Source organism: Triturus cristatus, chromosome 4_1, assembly GCF_964204655.1.
Source record: "Triturus cristatus chromosome 4_1, aTriCri1.1, whole genome shotgun sequence".
In the NCBI taxonomy this organism is placed as follows: Eukaryota; Metazoa; Chordata; class Amphibia; order Caudata; family Salamandridae; genus Triturus; species Triturus cristatus.
The window spans coordinates 51,725,604-51,741,457 of NC_140585.1; the positions used below are offsets into that span (position 1 = coordinate 51,725,604).

The 15,854-nt window shown below is 45.9% G+C and overlaps 1 protein-coding gene across 1 annotated transcript in view; it reads right to left on the bottom strand.

Annotated features, from left to right (window-relative positions):
- The window catches only part of LOC146839455 (double C2-like domain-containing protein beta), a 452,840-nt gene that overhangs the window by 49,632 nt on the left and 387,354 nt on the right, over positions 1–15,854 (bottom strand). The window contains exon 3 of the mRNA XM_085651504.1: positions 3,752–3,826. Within this exon, the coding sequence (XP_085507630.1) occupies positions 3,752–3,826 (75 nt within the window). The remainder of the gene's footprint in view (positions 1–3,751; positions 3,827–15,854) is intronic.

The window sequence follows — 15,854 nt, forward strand, 5'->3', positions numbered from 1 at the left end:
CTTCCAGAAGTGAGGAGGAGGCTCTTGTATGTAGGGTCAGGTCGATTCACGCTTTGGAGCGATGTAGGAGAAGGCTCAATTGCTACATCTGTTTTCCGCATGCATGGGATTAGTGCAAGTAAGTTGTGAAAGCGGATGCGATTGTTGAGGTATGCTAGGCCAGTGTTATGTAGCGCCTTGAAAGTGTGGGTGAGGAGTTTAGATTGTGCTCGATTGTGTATGAGGAGCCAATGAAGCTCCTTCAGGTGCGGTGTGATGTGAGTGCAGCCTCGGAGGTGAAAAGTGTGTTTTTAGCTGCCGAGTTCTGAAAGGTTTGCAACCCTCTGGTGAGTTTTTTATTGATCCCGGCATAGAGGGTGTTCCCGTAGTCCAGCTTGCTTGTGATGGTTTTCCGGCTGTTGATTGGGAACCATTTGAAAATCTTCCTCCGCAACCTCTGGGTGTGTAAGCATGAAGTGGTGACAGCACTGACTTGGATGGTCATGTCGAGTTTGCTGGCGATGGTGATCCCGAAGTTCTTGGCGTGGGTTGTAGGGATGGGAGGGGGTTGCCCACCAGCTGTAGTCCCACGATGACGTGCTCTTCCCGCAGATCACAATTTCAGTCCTGTCAGTGTCAGGCAGTTGGTCATCATCCAGTGAGTGATTTCAGTCACGCAGGCACTGTACTTGATCCCAATAATGGGCTTCTTGTCTGTGAGAGAGAGAGTGAGTTGTGTGTCGTCAGCGTAAGAAGGGACGTTGATATAATGAGAGCGGACGATGCTGGCTCGAGGGATAATGTATGGGTTGAAAAGGGTCGAGCTCCGGGAGGATCCTTGCGAAACTCCACAGATGAGGTTTTGGGCATCTGAGGTGTATGGTACCAGACCGACTGACTGGCAGATCCACCGGAGTGCATGACCCTGGACTCCGATGTTGTGTAGGCGTCGGATGACGATGAGGTGGGAGACTGTCAAATGCTGCAGAGAGTTCCAGGAGGATGAGAGCTGCCGTGTCGCCTCTGTCCAGAGTCAGGCGGATGTCCTTTGTGGCAGTGAGAGGGGAGTTTCCGTGGTATGGTTGGGTCTGAAACCAGACTAAGTGGTGTCAAGGAGTTTGTGGTCGTTGAGGTGTCAGTTGATGATTTTCTCTAAAACCTTGGCGAAGAATAGTGGCCGGGAGATCAGTCTGTAGCTGGTGAGTGTTGAAGGGTCCGCAGAGGGTTTCTTCAGCAATGGGAGTATAGTTAGTTGCGTGTTTTCAAGCAACTGTAGGCACAGACGACAGAAAGGAGGTGCTGGTCCCAGATCTGTGAATTCCTTGAGTGGGCAGTAGCGGGTGAGATGTAACTGGTCCCTGTGCGTCCAATGCATAACTGGTCCCTGCTTGACAGATGCATACCTGGTCCGTTTGTGACGGATGCGTACACAGCCCCTGTGTGTCGGATAAATACATACCTGGTCCCTCTGCGTCCAATGCATACCTTGTCCCTGTGTGTCAGATACGTTCCTGTCCCTCTATTACAGATCTGGTCTCTGTATGACAGATGTGTACCTGGTGCCTGTTTGACAGATGTTTACCTGGTCCCTTTGTTTCAGATACATACCAGTCCCTGTGTGACTGATGTGTACCGAGTCCCTTTGTGACAGATGCATACCTGGTCCCTTTGTGACAGATGCATACCTGTTCCCTCTATTACAGATGTGTACCTGGTCTTTGTATGACAGATGTGTACCCAGTGCCTGTTTGACAGATGAATACCTGCTCCTTGTCTGACAGATGCGCTACTGGCTTTATGGAAAGCCGCTGGTGTTCAAAGTAGCTTTTGACCTGCTGTGAAAGGGGCATTTGTAAAAATAAAGGGCACAATTCACAAAGGTAAAGCCGAAGTCTAAGTTTTAACCCAAAGTCTAAGTTTAGATCTAAAGTCTAAGTTTAGACCCAAAGTCTAGACCCAAAGTCTAAGCTTAGACCCGAAGTCTAAGTTTACACCCAAAGTCTAAATTTAGACCCAAAGTCTAAGTTTAGACCCAAAGTCTAGACCCAAAGTCTAAGTTTAGACCCAAAGTCTAAGTTTAGACCTAAAGTCTAAGGGGATTATTTACAAGCCCCTTGCGACACGTTTGCGTCACTTTTAACATGGGAAAAGTGACGCAAAAGTGGCGCAAGGGGGCTTGTAAATTTGCCCCTAAATTTAGACCTAAAGTCTAACTTTACTAAGTCTAAATTTAGACTTCAGGTCTAAATTTAGACTTTTGGTCTAAGTTTACTTTAGTAAATCGGGTCCAAGGGCCCGATTCACAGAAGTAACTTAAGACAAAATCCTAAACTTACTACCATTTTGGTATTCACAGAAGGCACTTACACATTTTGGTATTCACAAAAGTTAGGAGTCCTAACTTTAGGACTCCTAAATGCCTTCTGTGAATACCGAAAGTCTTTAAGTTAGAATTTTTCTCAGTTTAGGAGTAGTAAAGTTAGGATTCCTAACTTTACTACTCCCAAACTAAGAAAAATCCTAACTTTAAGACTTTCGGAATTCACAGAAGGCATTTAGCAGTCCTAAAGTTAGGAGTCCTAACTTTACTACTCCTAAACTGAGAAAAATCCTAACTTTAGGACTCCTAAATGCCTTCTGTGAATACCGAAAGTCTTAAAGTTAGAATTTTTCTCAGTTTAGGAGTAGTAAAGTTAGGAGTCCTAACTTTACTACTCCTAAACTAAGAAAAATCCTAACTTTAAGACTTTCGGTATTCACAGAAGGCATTTCGGAGTCCTAAAGTTAGGAGTCCTAACTTCTGTGAATACCGAAATGAGTAAGTGCCTTCTGTGAATACTAAAATGAGTAAGTACCTTCTGTGAATACCAAAATGGTAGTAAGTTTAGGATTTTGTCTTAAGTTAGTTCTGTGAATCGAGCCCCAAGTGCCTAGTCTCTGACCCCCAGCCATCTGTGTGCAATCCATGGTGTACACAAAGACCAGGGAGGATGGTTGCTCTTGTACAGATTAGCAACAACTAAACCCATACATGTTGGAATGCCACCCCACCCCACCCAAGGGTTGTAGAGTGCACTAGTAGGGAAACTAGGACAACACGTGCGCGCGTGTGTGACTCCAAACAAATTAAACGGCATGTATGTGTCCCAGATAATGCAACGGTGAATGAATGGGTTGAGTGGATTAGTAACTGATTGCATTATTCAAGATTTCACATTCTAGCAAGTGAAGCTGGCAGATGGGCACAGCAAGGAATGAATGTATAAATAAGTCACCTGGAAGTAACTGTTTCAAGGATGCATGGGTGAGTGAGGCAAATGGTGAGTGAATGATTGTGTGTTTGCTGTGATAACAAGAGTATGTAACACAATGACAGATAAGTCAGTAACTGAATACCTCCGAGAGGGAGCTTGTAAGTGACTGACTTAATGAAGGAATGTATGACATTCGAGGCACTGGTAAAGTGAATTGGTGAAAGCCAGAGTGAGTGAATGTACGGTCACCAGCTCACGCTGGGTCATATGGGACACTCAGATGCATGTCTGTTCATTCCTTTTACAAAACATTTCAATCTGGTGGATTAGCTAAACTGGTTCAGCTTGAAGCCACCAAGGGTAAAACTCCCACATACACAAAGTGAATAAAAGAAGGCCAGAACTAGAAAACATGTTGTATATGAGCAATATGGAATAATGTAATAACTCTAAGCGGGTAGGCTAGGTCAGTGAGATAGTGAGTTTTTCTTTATAAATACCCACAGTCGACCCCCTACCTTGCTTGCTCCAGGAAGCAGATTAGCTTTGACATAGGGATCGGAGGATCCGTTCGAGTCCATGGGCTTCAAACCCTGTTAGGAAGAGAAGAAAGGGTAAAGGGTCAGGTGACCTTCAAAAGCAGTCAGTCCATCAACTGAAGAGTCCTAGCCAATGCTGCCAATACTCCTAGCTGGAGAGGTCCCCACCTCAACCACTCATGGGACCCTGCTGATAATACCACACGAAGAGTCCCCTGTGATACGATCAACTTACGCAACTGTCCCAGCACCACCAACTCTCACCCCAGCCAACACTAACAATTCAGGAGTCCCTCCTGGTACCACCAACTCAGGAGCTCATGCCGGTATCAATAACTCAAGAGCTGAAGCCAGTACCATCAACTCAAGAGCTCATGCCGGTACCATTAACTCAAGAGCTCATGCCAACCATTAACTCAAGAGCTCATGCCGGTACCAATAACTCAAGAGCTCATGCCGGTACCATTAACTCAAGAGCTCATGCCGGTACCATTATCTCAAGAGCTCATGCCGGTACCATTAACTCAAGAGCTCATGCCGGTACCAATAACTCAAGAGCTCATGCCGGTACCATTAACTCAAGAGCTCATGCCGGTACCATTAACTCAAGAGCTCATGCCGGTACCATTAACTCAAGAGCTCATGCTGGTACCAATAACTCAAGAGCTCATGCCAGTACCATTAGCTCAAGAGCTCATGCCGTTACCATTAACTAAAGAGCTAATTCTGGTACCACCAACTCAAGAGCTCATGCCGGTATCACCAACTCAAAGGCTCATGCTGGTAACACCAACTCAAGAGCCCACGCCATCACCATTAACTCAGGAGCCCATGTCAGTACCACCAACCCAAGGGTTCAGGCTGATATCACCAAGTCAAGAGCCAATGCCAGTACCACCAACTCAAGAGCTCATGCCGTTACTATTAACTCAAGAGCCCATGCCTGTACCGCCAACTCAAGAGCTCATGCCATTTCCATTACCTCAAGAGCTTATGACGGTACCACTAACTCAAGACTCTATGGTTTTACCATTAAGTCAAGCGCCCATGCCAGTACCACCAACTCAAGGGTGCATGCCCTTATCACCAACACAATGGACTCTGCACTGCCAGCTGAAGAGTGGCAGCGAACTGTAGAGACTATTACAATAATAACAACTCAAGAGATCCCACCAACCTCATCCCCTCTGTCCTATGACACTCCATTACTGACGGCTACATCCTTAATCAAAGAGATAGGAGGTGAGATTCCCTTCATTCACAACCCCTTTGGGACTGCACTCTTAGTGACTCCACTGGGTGCCCCCCCTTTGTGTTTCTCTAAAACTCCTCCTATGCGAATCTTTAAGCACCAGCATTAATTAACCACCTCCCAGATCACAACCCAACATTCGAGAAGCACGTCAATCACCTCCTGCCACTATGATCAACCAACATGTTTTTAAGTGCCTTAAGTGTTTGCGGAACCAACCAAACACATCTAGGATTACAGCATTAGCAACAATGAGCTATGAACACCATCTAACTCACCTGTCCATCACTCTGTCCACCGATAGATGGCTCTCATCACTAGGTGACAAGCAACCAGACAAGTTCTTGGTGACGCCCATGCACCTATCACATGACCTGCATTCTGGAGGAACACTAAAGCACGTTTGGACTTTTAGCACAATGTGCTTTATCTCCTATATATGATCTAGCACCACTCCAATGGGAATCTTACACATACACAGAACTTCAGGTCAATTTTATTAAAATTTTGCAAAATCATATATTTGAACATCTTTAGACCTTCTCACCCACTATTCCAGGCTTGGGCAGCTGAAAGCATTTAGTTAAACCCTATCTAGGAACAAAAATGTCCACCTTCGTAGATGAATCATTACTGTAGGAGAGTAGGATCTGCTTCACATGTGTACCCCCACTTTTTGCTGGCGTTTCACTGTTTTTCGACCTTAGTCTGGCTGTGGCCCTGCTAATCAGGACCCCAGCCTAGCTGCTTCCTCTCTAAAATGGTTTCCATGTACATTAGGTACATTCCTAATTGGATTCTGGAGTGTCTTATAAGCCCCTAGTATATGGTATATTATGTACCTAGGGCAAAGGTACCTCAGAGGCCTACCAGGGGCTGAAGCATGTATTATGCCACCCCTGGGAAACACTTCAAAAAGGCACCACAGGTCTGCTACTGCAGCCTGGGTAAGGTGGTGCCTGCACCCCTTACTGTGGTATAGGTTACCTATATTACTACAATTGCACACACATATAAAACCTATAAGTCACTCCTATGGCAGGCCTTAACAATCCTGAAGGCAGAGTGCTTGGTGGTGCCCCTGCATGAGCAGAGCCCCTCTGCAGCGTTCGGAGTACCTCCTCTGATGCTGTTTGTGGTGCAGCCTGACCATATTCTCTTAAGTGCATTATAACCTCGCAGTAAATGCTAACTTTGGCGGCGGGGGTAGCATTCCACCCTTCTAGAGGGAGAGACATGTTCACACTGGTCTACCCGGTAAAGACTTTCTACAGCCCTGGCATCACAAAATGGATGCCACTGCCACAGACACGGGTCTGGCCTCCTGCTGCTGACCAAAACTCCGGCAGGGGAGACCTGGACAATAGGTTTCCTGTCCCAGGGAGGTGTAACCACCTCCCCAGACAGGCAGATGTGTATTGGGGCTGGTCAGGAGCACTCTCTGTTGCTTTGAAGTCCTGCACGGGGGCACACTTGGTATCACTGTGCATAGTCCAGTTCAAACCGGTTGCAGGGGCTACCTGCCACTGCTCTGGTGCGAAACTGGACAAAGGAAATGGGTGAAACTACCCCTCTTTCCAAACGTTCCCATAGGTGGGTCCCTAGAGTATGTCCAACCCCCAAACTTAGTATAAGTATGGGAACCCAGTCGTTGAGACTTTAGATTACCCTGAACGAAACTCTGCAACATATATCCTGGACCTTCGACTTTCTATTTTCACTAGAAGACTGAAGAAATCTCCCTTGGGGTCAAGGAGTGACTCCCCTGTTTGGCAGGCACCAAAGAAGCAACTGTCTGGTCTGCAACTCTGAAGCTCCCGCCGGACGCCGAAGTCTTTGCATCACCAGAGGTGCATTTCCAGACTTCCCCGAGGCTACCCTGAGTCCACAGCAAAGCTGAGGCCCGTGGCTATTGTGGGTGATGTGGAACCGTTACCCCTGGACACCGTGATCTTTTGCTGATCCATCATCTTCCTGGTTTCTTCGAAGTTGTACTTTGGGCTCCGAGTAGCCCCAGCCTTGAGCACCTCCTGCACCAAAGATCTCTGGCCTCCACTCGATGAGTGACCCGTGGGCCAGTTTCAAGTGCAACCCCTCGTGGCTCCTTCGCGATCACTGGCCCATTGGCTGGTGGGTCCCCACAAAGGCTACTCCTCTTCTGATTGGGCTTTCCTGGTTGCTCCAGACGTGCACCCACTTACCCTTGCTGGGTGAGTCCCCCTAACCTTGCTGGTCTGCACCGACGTCCTTTTTCTATTTCCACGTGAGTTACCGCTGCCAAGGCATGTTGGGTCCAATCTGGTTGCCGACACCGCAGCACTCGACAGACTTCGTGGGACAGCTCAAATCCATCTCCTGGTTGTCATCGACACCTCCTGGACCTCGTGGCTGAGAATCAAGACACCCATCAACTCACCTGAAGCACCCGACATCTGTGGGCATTGGACTATCGTGCCCCTGGTCACTGGTAAGTGCCCCAGACTCTGTCCCCTCTGCTTTCAGGCTCCTTTCATCCTCGATCCAGGCTTCGATCTCTCCGGACACTTCTCCTCTTCAGGGCAGCAGCACTTCTTTGCCAGCTTCCATTGAAAACAGCGACGCGACCCGATACCAAAAGACACCTATGCACCCGGATTCCCTGGGTGAGGTAACTCAAGTACTCCGGTGCTCCCGTCGGTGTTGGCCCTAGACACCTCTAAGTCCAAAAGGGTTTGCTCATAGTCATCCCCTAAGTGTCCTTAAACTCTTAATTTCCAACCGCGAATTTCCCCATAGAAGTTAACGGCGATTCACGGCTGTGTTCTCACACTGCAAGTGTCCCCCATGGGTCCCCTGTGTCACTACCTTGGGTGGTTCCTTGTGGTCCAAGCACTTCTACAGGCTCTAGGCCTTGTGTCTAGCTCAGTCGTGGTTCTTATACCACTTTATTGGTATATGGTTTGGTACGCCCCTAGGGCCCAAACGTGTATTTGTGCTTCTACTGTTGAATTTTGACTTGTAACTTAAGTACTTTGAACTCCAGACTCATAAAGAGACTAGAGGGGTGTGTTTTATCCTAAATACATATATTTTAAATATATACCTGGTGTGGTTGTCCTTTCATTTGGTCATTCAAAAGATTATAGACTGGTAAAACAAGCCGCTTTACATTCCTTCAAGACTTAGCCTGAAGGCTGCTCTCCATAGCTACCACTAGGATAGCTTTCAATAAAGGTTGTCTTTAACCTATCACCATAAGGGGTTTGTTTGGACTGATACAGGGTGCCCACTATAACTAGTGGATAGCATATATCAGGCCAACTGCTCACAATTACTGCTTGGGAGCAAACTTTCTATGCTTTCAGATGACACCTGCACAGCCTGCGAGTAAATGTTTCATGCTCTCAGGTGGCTCAATTGCAGGCCCATGAGCAAACCTGCATTCTCAGATAAACCAATGCAGCCGGCGAGCAAACCGTTCTGCCTCTCAAATGACTCTCACAGACTACGAGCAACCCTTCCAGGCTCTCACAACACCATTGCGGTCTATGAGCAACTCTTCCATGGTCTCACTGCACTATTGTGGTCTACGGCAACCCTTCCGTGGTGTCACAACAGCATTGTGGTCCACGAGCAACCATTCAGTGCTCTCACAAACCCATTGTGGTCTACGAGCAACCCTTTCATGCTCGCATGACACCATTGTGGTCTACGAGCAACCCTTCCATGCTCTCACTGCACCATAGTGGTCTATGAGCAACTCTCCCATTCTCTCACAACACTATTGTGGTCTACTAGCAACCCTTCCATGGTTTCACAACACTATTGCGATCTACGGCAACCCTTCCGTGGTGTCACAACAGCATTGTGGTCCACGAGCAACCATTCAGTGCTCTCACAAACCCATTGTGGTCTACGAGCAACCCTTTCATGCTTGCATGACACCATTGTGGTCTACGAGCAACCCTTCCATGCTCTCACTGCACCATAGTGGTCTATGAGCAACTCTCCCATTCTCTCACAACACTATTGTGGTCTACTAGCAACCCTTCCATGGTCTCACGACACTATTGCGATCTACGAGAAACCATTGCATAGTGTCACAACACTATTGTGGCCTACCTGCAACCCTTCCATGCTCTCATGACACCGTTGTGGTCTACGAGCAACACTTCCATGCTTGCACGACAACATTGTGGTCTACGAGCAACCCTTCCATGCTCTCATGATACCATTGTGGTCTACCAGCAACTCTACCAGGCTCTCACGACACCATTATGGTCTATGAACAACTCTTCCATGCTCTCATGACATCATTGTGGTCTATGACCAACTCTTCCATGCTCTCACAAACCCATTGTGGTCTACGAGCAACCCTTTCATGCTCGCACGACACCATTGTGGTCTACGAGCAACCCTTCCATGCTCTCACGACACCATAGTGGTCTATGAGCAACTCTCCCATTCTCTCACGACACTATTGTGGTCTACTAGCAACCCTTCCATGGTTTCACAACACTATTGCGATCTACGAGAAACCCTTCCATAGTGTCACAACACTATTGTGGTCTACGAGCAACCCTTCCATGCTCTCATGACACCATTGTGGTCTACGAGCAACCCTTCCATGCTTGCATGACAACATTGTGGTCTACGAGCAACCCTTCCATGCTCTCACGACACCATTGTGGTCTACCAGCAACTCTACCAGGCTCTCACGACACCTTTATGGTCTATGAACAACTCTTACATCCTCTCATGACACCATTGCGGTCTATGAGCAACTCTTCCATGGTCTCACGGCACTATTGTGGTCTGCGAGCAACCCTTCCATGGTCTCACAACACTATTGTAGTCTACGAGCAACCCTTCCATGCTCTCACAACACCATTGTGGTCTACCAGCAACTCTACCAGGCTCTCACGACACCTTTATGGTCTATGAACAACTCTTACATCCTCTCATGACACCATTGTGGTCCACGAGCAACCCTTCCATGCTCTCACAACACCATTGTGGTCCACGAGCAACCCTTCCATGCTCTCATGATACCATTGGGGTCCACGAGCAACCCTTCCATGCTCTCACGACACCATTGTGGTCTATGAGCAACTCTTCCATGCTCTCACGACACCATTGCGGTCTATGAGCAACCCTTCCATTTTCTCACGACACCATTGTGGTCCACGAGCAACCCTTCCGTGCTCTCACGACACCATTGTGGTCTAAGAGCAACTCTTCTGTGCTCTCAAGACACCATTGTGGTCTAAGAGAAACTCTTCTGTGCTCTCAAAACACCATTGTGGTCTATGAACAACCCTTCCATATTATCTTGACACTATGGTAGTTACATGCTCTCATGACACTATTGTGGTCTACGCGCAACCCTTCCATGGCCTCATGGCACTATTGTGGTCCAGGAGCAACCCTTCTATTCTCTCATGACACCATTGTGGTCTACGAGCAAGCCTTCCATGCTATCATGACACCATTGTGGTTCTATGCTCTTACGACACCATTGTGGTGTACGAGCAACCCTTCCATGCTCTCACGACACTATTGTGGCCTACGAGCAACCCTTCCATGGTCTCACGACACCATTGTGGTCTACGAGCAACCCTTCCATGATCTCATGACACCTTTGTGGTCTTCGAGCAACCCTTCCAAGGTCTCACGATACCATAATGGTCTGCGAGCAACCATTCTATGCTCTCACAACACCATTGTGGTCTACAAGCAACCCTTCCATACTATCTTGACACCATTGTAGTTCCATGCTCTCATGACACTATTATGGTCTACGCACAACCCTTCCATGGTCTCAAAGGCACTATTGTGGTCCACGAGCAACCCTCCTATTCCCTCATGACACCATTGTGGTCTATGAGCAAGCCTTCCATGCTCTCACAACATTGTGGTCTACAAGCGACCCTTCCATGCGCTCTGGAGGCACTGTTACAGCTTACAAGCAAACCTTCCTTCCATGCTGCCAGATGACACCATTGTGACTTGTTAGCAGACTGTCCATGCTGTCAGATGACAGCATTGTGGCTTGCAAGCAAACCTTCTACAGTCTCAGATCACAACATCACTGCCTATGAGAGCAACCCTCCTGCTTGGCCGTCTGCCAGTTCACCCGTCTTATTTGTTTCCTCACATTCGGTACCTGGCCTTTCAATGGCAGCCATGTTACGCTGACGTAAAAAGGGTATTTAATCATTATCCTGGTGAAAAGTGAGTCAGAGAATGGTCAGGAGTGTCTGCCCCAAAGCTAGGAACTTGATTAATTAATATATATGACCTTTTGTTTGAGATTTTGACAACTGTTCGGACTTTTGTCTATATAAAGACTGTTTATATTGAACGTTTTTTCATTATACATTACTCTGGAATGAATTCCACCTTTGTAAATAGACTTCATCTGTGACATTTCCCAATGTGCTTCTTATTATTTGACCACCTCCAGCTTTCCATTTCCCCTCAGAAAAATACTATTTTTGGTTTAGCCTCATCCAAAGGACACATAAACAATCATAGGCAATTTGCTGTTTCTATGTGTGCTGCCATGCACACATTGAACCAGCAAAAACAAGGAAAAATAAAGCATTTCTCCTCGCTTCGCTTGTTTAAGACAAGGATTTTCCTGGTCTTAATTTTGGCGCTAACTCCTATTTACGCTGCCCTTGTAAATAGGAGTAAAAGGAAAGTGGGGAACCCAATATACCCTTGGGGGCTTGGGAAATGTAACTATTATTTGGTAAATGTGCTACAAGGGTTTTAGTTCAAAAAGCTAAGTCAAAACCGATTGGATAAATCACTTTGTTGTCAAGCCCCCAAAGGTAGCTGGCAATTGAACAATCAATAATTAAATTTGCTCATTTATATCACGATCAATCTACAGTGAACATTCTAAACACAGGTGTACATTTTACAAAATATAAACTTATTTAATGTGAACAAACAGAAAGGGTACTAAACAGTATAACAAAACATAATGACCGAGGTTAATAGATGATGTACAAAAGTTGAGACCTCAGAGTCATTTATGTAAACATCTATTTCAAGATACTTTCACAACGAAAAATGAATCTGAAAACAACAGAAAACAATTCCATAAGAAATAAATTACTGAGGAAATAGATGAGCCAGTTGACGTTTCGGTCTTGGTGGCAAAAATGTCCTTTAGACCATCTTCAGGATGATGAGTAAAGAGTTATGATTGACCCCTGCATAAACATAATATGTTGTTATTGGTCTAACACTTGATGTTACAACTAGAGAAAAAAGAGCACACCCATGTGTAAAGAAGGGAAAGGAAACAAAACAGAACCAATGATAGGCCATTTATACAGTTGAACCGAATGTATCAACAAGAGTGAAACCACACCCGTGGATAAAGGAGAAACACACCATCAGGTCATTAATTACTAAGGAAGTGAGAAAGCTAGATAAAACTTACTTATGTCTGGTCAAGCAAAGAGTTTGTTGAACCAGACGAATCGCAAAGATTAAAAACTTCCAGGTCACTGACACCGGAATTAATAACTTGTTCGAAGACTCGGTGAATTTCCAAGCCTGTTTAGGGATGAATTGATAGCACTGTAGCTCTAAGCTATACAGTGGTCCACATTGACTCTGAATGAACCATGAGGGCTTGAAAGAATAAAGCCTTTAAAAGTACAATGACACTTCAAAAAAAATCAAAAGACATGGCCTCAGTACCCATAGATACCAAACGGTTTAACTTGGGCCATCTATGATATCTCAAACCCCTTTTCATCTAACATCATTCTGTGGTTGAGATACATAAATGACGTGTTCCTGATTTGGAGAGGGAGTGAGGACTTACTCCTTTCATTTCAGCAGTGGCTTAATTCCAGGGACCCACATCTGCAACAGGATGAATTTTTGGGATATTACCATCAGACCTGACACAAACAACTGTCTGTATACTGCTCTTTATACTAAGCCTACTGCGAGAAATACACTGTTACAATACAATAGTCATCACCCGCAAGCACTCAAGGATGGTTTACCCTTTGGACAGTTTCTGCGTTTATGTAGAAATTGTTCACTTAGGGAAGACTATTTCCTTGAAGCAAAGAAATTGAAAGAGAAGTTGTGTGCACGCGGCTAACCTGGTAAACTTCTCAAAAATTCACTGAAATGTGCATGGTACAACAACTGAGAATAACTTCTGGAAGTTAAGGGTAAACAATCAAATCCACAACTGGTCTGTGTATCGACGTTCGAAACATTTTCCAACAAAATCTAAAAAATATTTAACAAGCATTGGACACTATTGAGGGGACTACCCAAATTAACCAACAAACCCATGTTCTCTTTGAAATGGGGCTTCAATTTAAGAGACAGACTTGTGCATGCATACACTACACCTGACACCCACATTGTTGACAACATGAAACGGCTGGTCCCTGTAGAGGGGCACTACAAGTGCAATATGTGTTCAGCGTGTGGCACAACTAACACCACTAACTCATTTGAGATCAATGGACTTAAGATGACAAACAAACATTTCTCAAACTGCAACACAAGCAATATTGCATATTGCATTAAATGCCCTTGCAACCTACATTATATAGGTAAAACTACACAACTAGTCAAGAAGCGCTCCTGCTCCTAGTAACGTCCCCTCCTACCCTTTGTATTGGGGTTTCTACTGCAGATTCCTCCACCTTCATGGCAGAGAAGCCCACAGTAAGAAATGCATCTACCTCTGGCAGGAATCCTTTTGTGAATTCTTGGCATGGGTGAATAAGAAACTTTCAGGTGTAAATATGTGTTTTTGGTAAAAAATGTGTTTGTCCCTTGGGCCCAATGTTTTTTCTATATCTTTCATTTTTATCTGGGCTTTGTGCCCTGTATTTTCATTGACTAATTAATGGCTGCCCTGGCACACATGTGGCTGATTACATGGCATCCCTGACTGTGAGAGATTGCTATGACAGATCTTTTACAACACCAACCCTCTGTACAGGAACACTGCAAGCATGTTCAGTTCCCCAGTGAAATTATGATTTTTCCTGCCAGAGCACATCCCATGCAATCATAAGGCAGCTTTTCAGGCCTTTTATAGGTCTTTTGCACACCACTACATGGTGCCCTAAGGCAGCTGCCCTACGTAGCCTTATGGAAGAGTCATTCCCGCCCACAGTTCCACGGACCCCTTACCACATCGAATTGCAGCAAAGCAGAGGTGTCCAGCTGTTATGTTCATTCATTCATAAGGACCCAATAGGGTTTAGTGAGCAAAACGTTACTCATCAGTGAAACCTCCAGACACAATTAACTCCTGCCACTAATAGATTTAATTACAAAAGTGGCCTTGAGTAAATCATCCAAAAATACAGTTAAAAGCAATTCAATAAGCTTGCACATAAATACAGATCAATGCAACATAATCCATAACTATCATTCAGAGAATTGGAATAAACTCTCGTTTGAGCCTGACAGGATAACTCGAATAGCTAATAAATAAGGGACTAGTTTGGGCTCATCAAAAAACCCTATAGAGCTTGTGGTGTGGGTCTTGATATCTTGCTTGAGTAGCATCCTTCAATACAAGCAACACAGGAGTATAGATTCATTGTGTGTCAGTATTCATTCCTAAGAATCCGTGCCTCGTGACATACACAAATCGTCCAGAGGGCACCCCTTTGTCATTACAGTTCTTTCCAGTCTCCGTCTGTCATTCAATAAAGTCTTCTCCATTGAGCCCCGATCATTCAAAAAAATTTCTCTGATGCCCTCCTATCATTCAATAAAGATTTCTCTGATTCGCTCCTATCATTCAATAAAGTTTTCTCTGATGACCTCCTATCATTCAATATACAGTTTTCGCTGAGTCCTCCCCCCCTAAGCGCTGTGCTGCCAGACCTGGTCCCCTGCGGAAGAAGCTGTACCTGTCAAGCGCTATAACTAACTAGCGCCGTACCTGGCAAGCGCTGTATCAGCCAAGGGCTGTAGCCGTCAAGAGCTGTACTTGTCCAGCGGTGGCCCTTCCTAGCACTGTGCCTTCTAAGAGCTGTGAGCCCCCAATCACCGCCAGTGCCCCGGTACCCGTGCCCCAGCGCCACGTGGATGTGAGCGCTCCTTGCTGGAATCACCGCCGCTGCCCAAGTTCCTACTGTCTAGCGCTGGACGTCCGAAGCGTTAGCTGCCCAAGTCACCGCCGCGGCCCCCCGTGCTGCTCGTCAGGAGAGACGCTGTGCTGCAGTCACCGCCATGGTCCGGGGAACCACCGCCATCGCGGACACCCGCTGAGACATCCCCGCCGCGGCCCCCTACGCCTGCAGAGGGCCGCCACGATAGTGAGGGAGAGTGTGTTGTAGTCCTTCTTTCATTACATTTAGTTTAGGCCAAGTTTGGTTGCACTACACTAGCAACCTAGCTGTTACCTGTGACGTTCATAGAATCCCCATATGGTATTTAACTGACGTCACCAAATGCCTCGCATTCCTTCGCCAGCTGACCGTGCGTCCGCACACACTTTGCTACTGCCGCTGTGGGCCTTGTTATTGGAAACTTAAATAAATGTAATATAATTACTATTGTGTTCTTGTAAGTTATATTTAAATATAAATATAGTGTATTCTACTACAAGTTGGCGACGAGCGATTTACGGAAAAAGAATATCGGGCCCACATCGGACTTCTAAGAAATCTACATGCGGAGAATTTCAACGAGGATTTCTAAATTCTACAAGGCAAGTTGCTACATTCATCTTTAAATTTTTCACTTGCCAGTTTTCTAACGTGAGAATGCATTGTGCATTCAATGTGCTTTATCGTAGTGTTCGAGGGAAGCTTGAGACTGTTGGAATTTGACAGT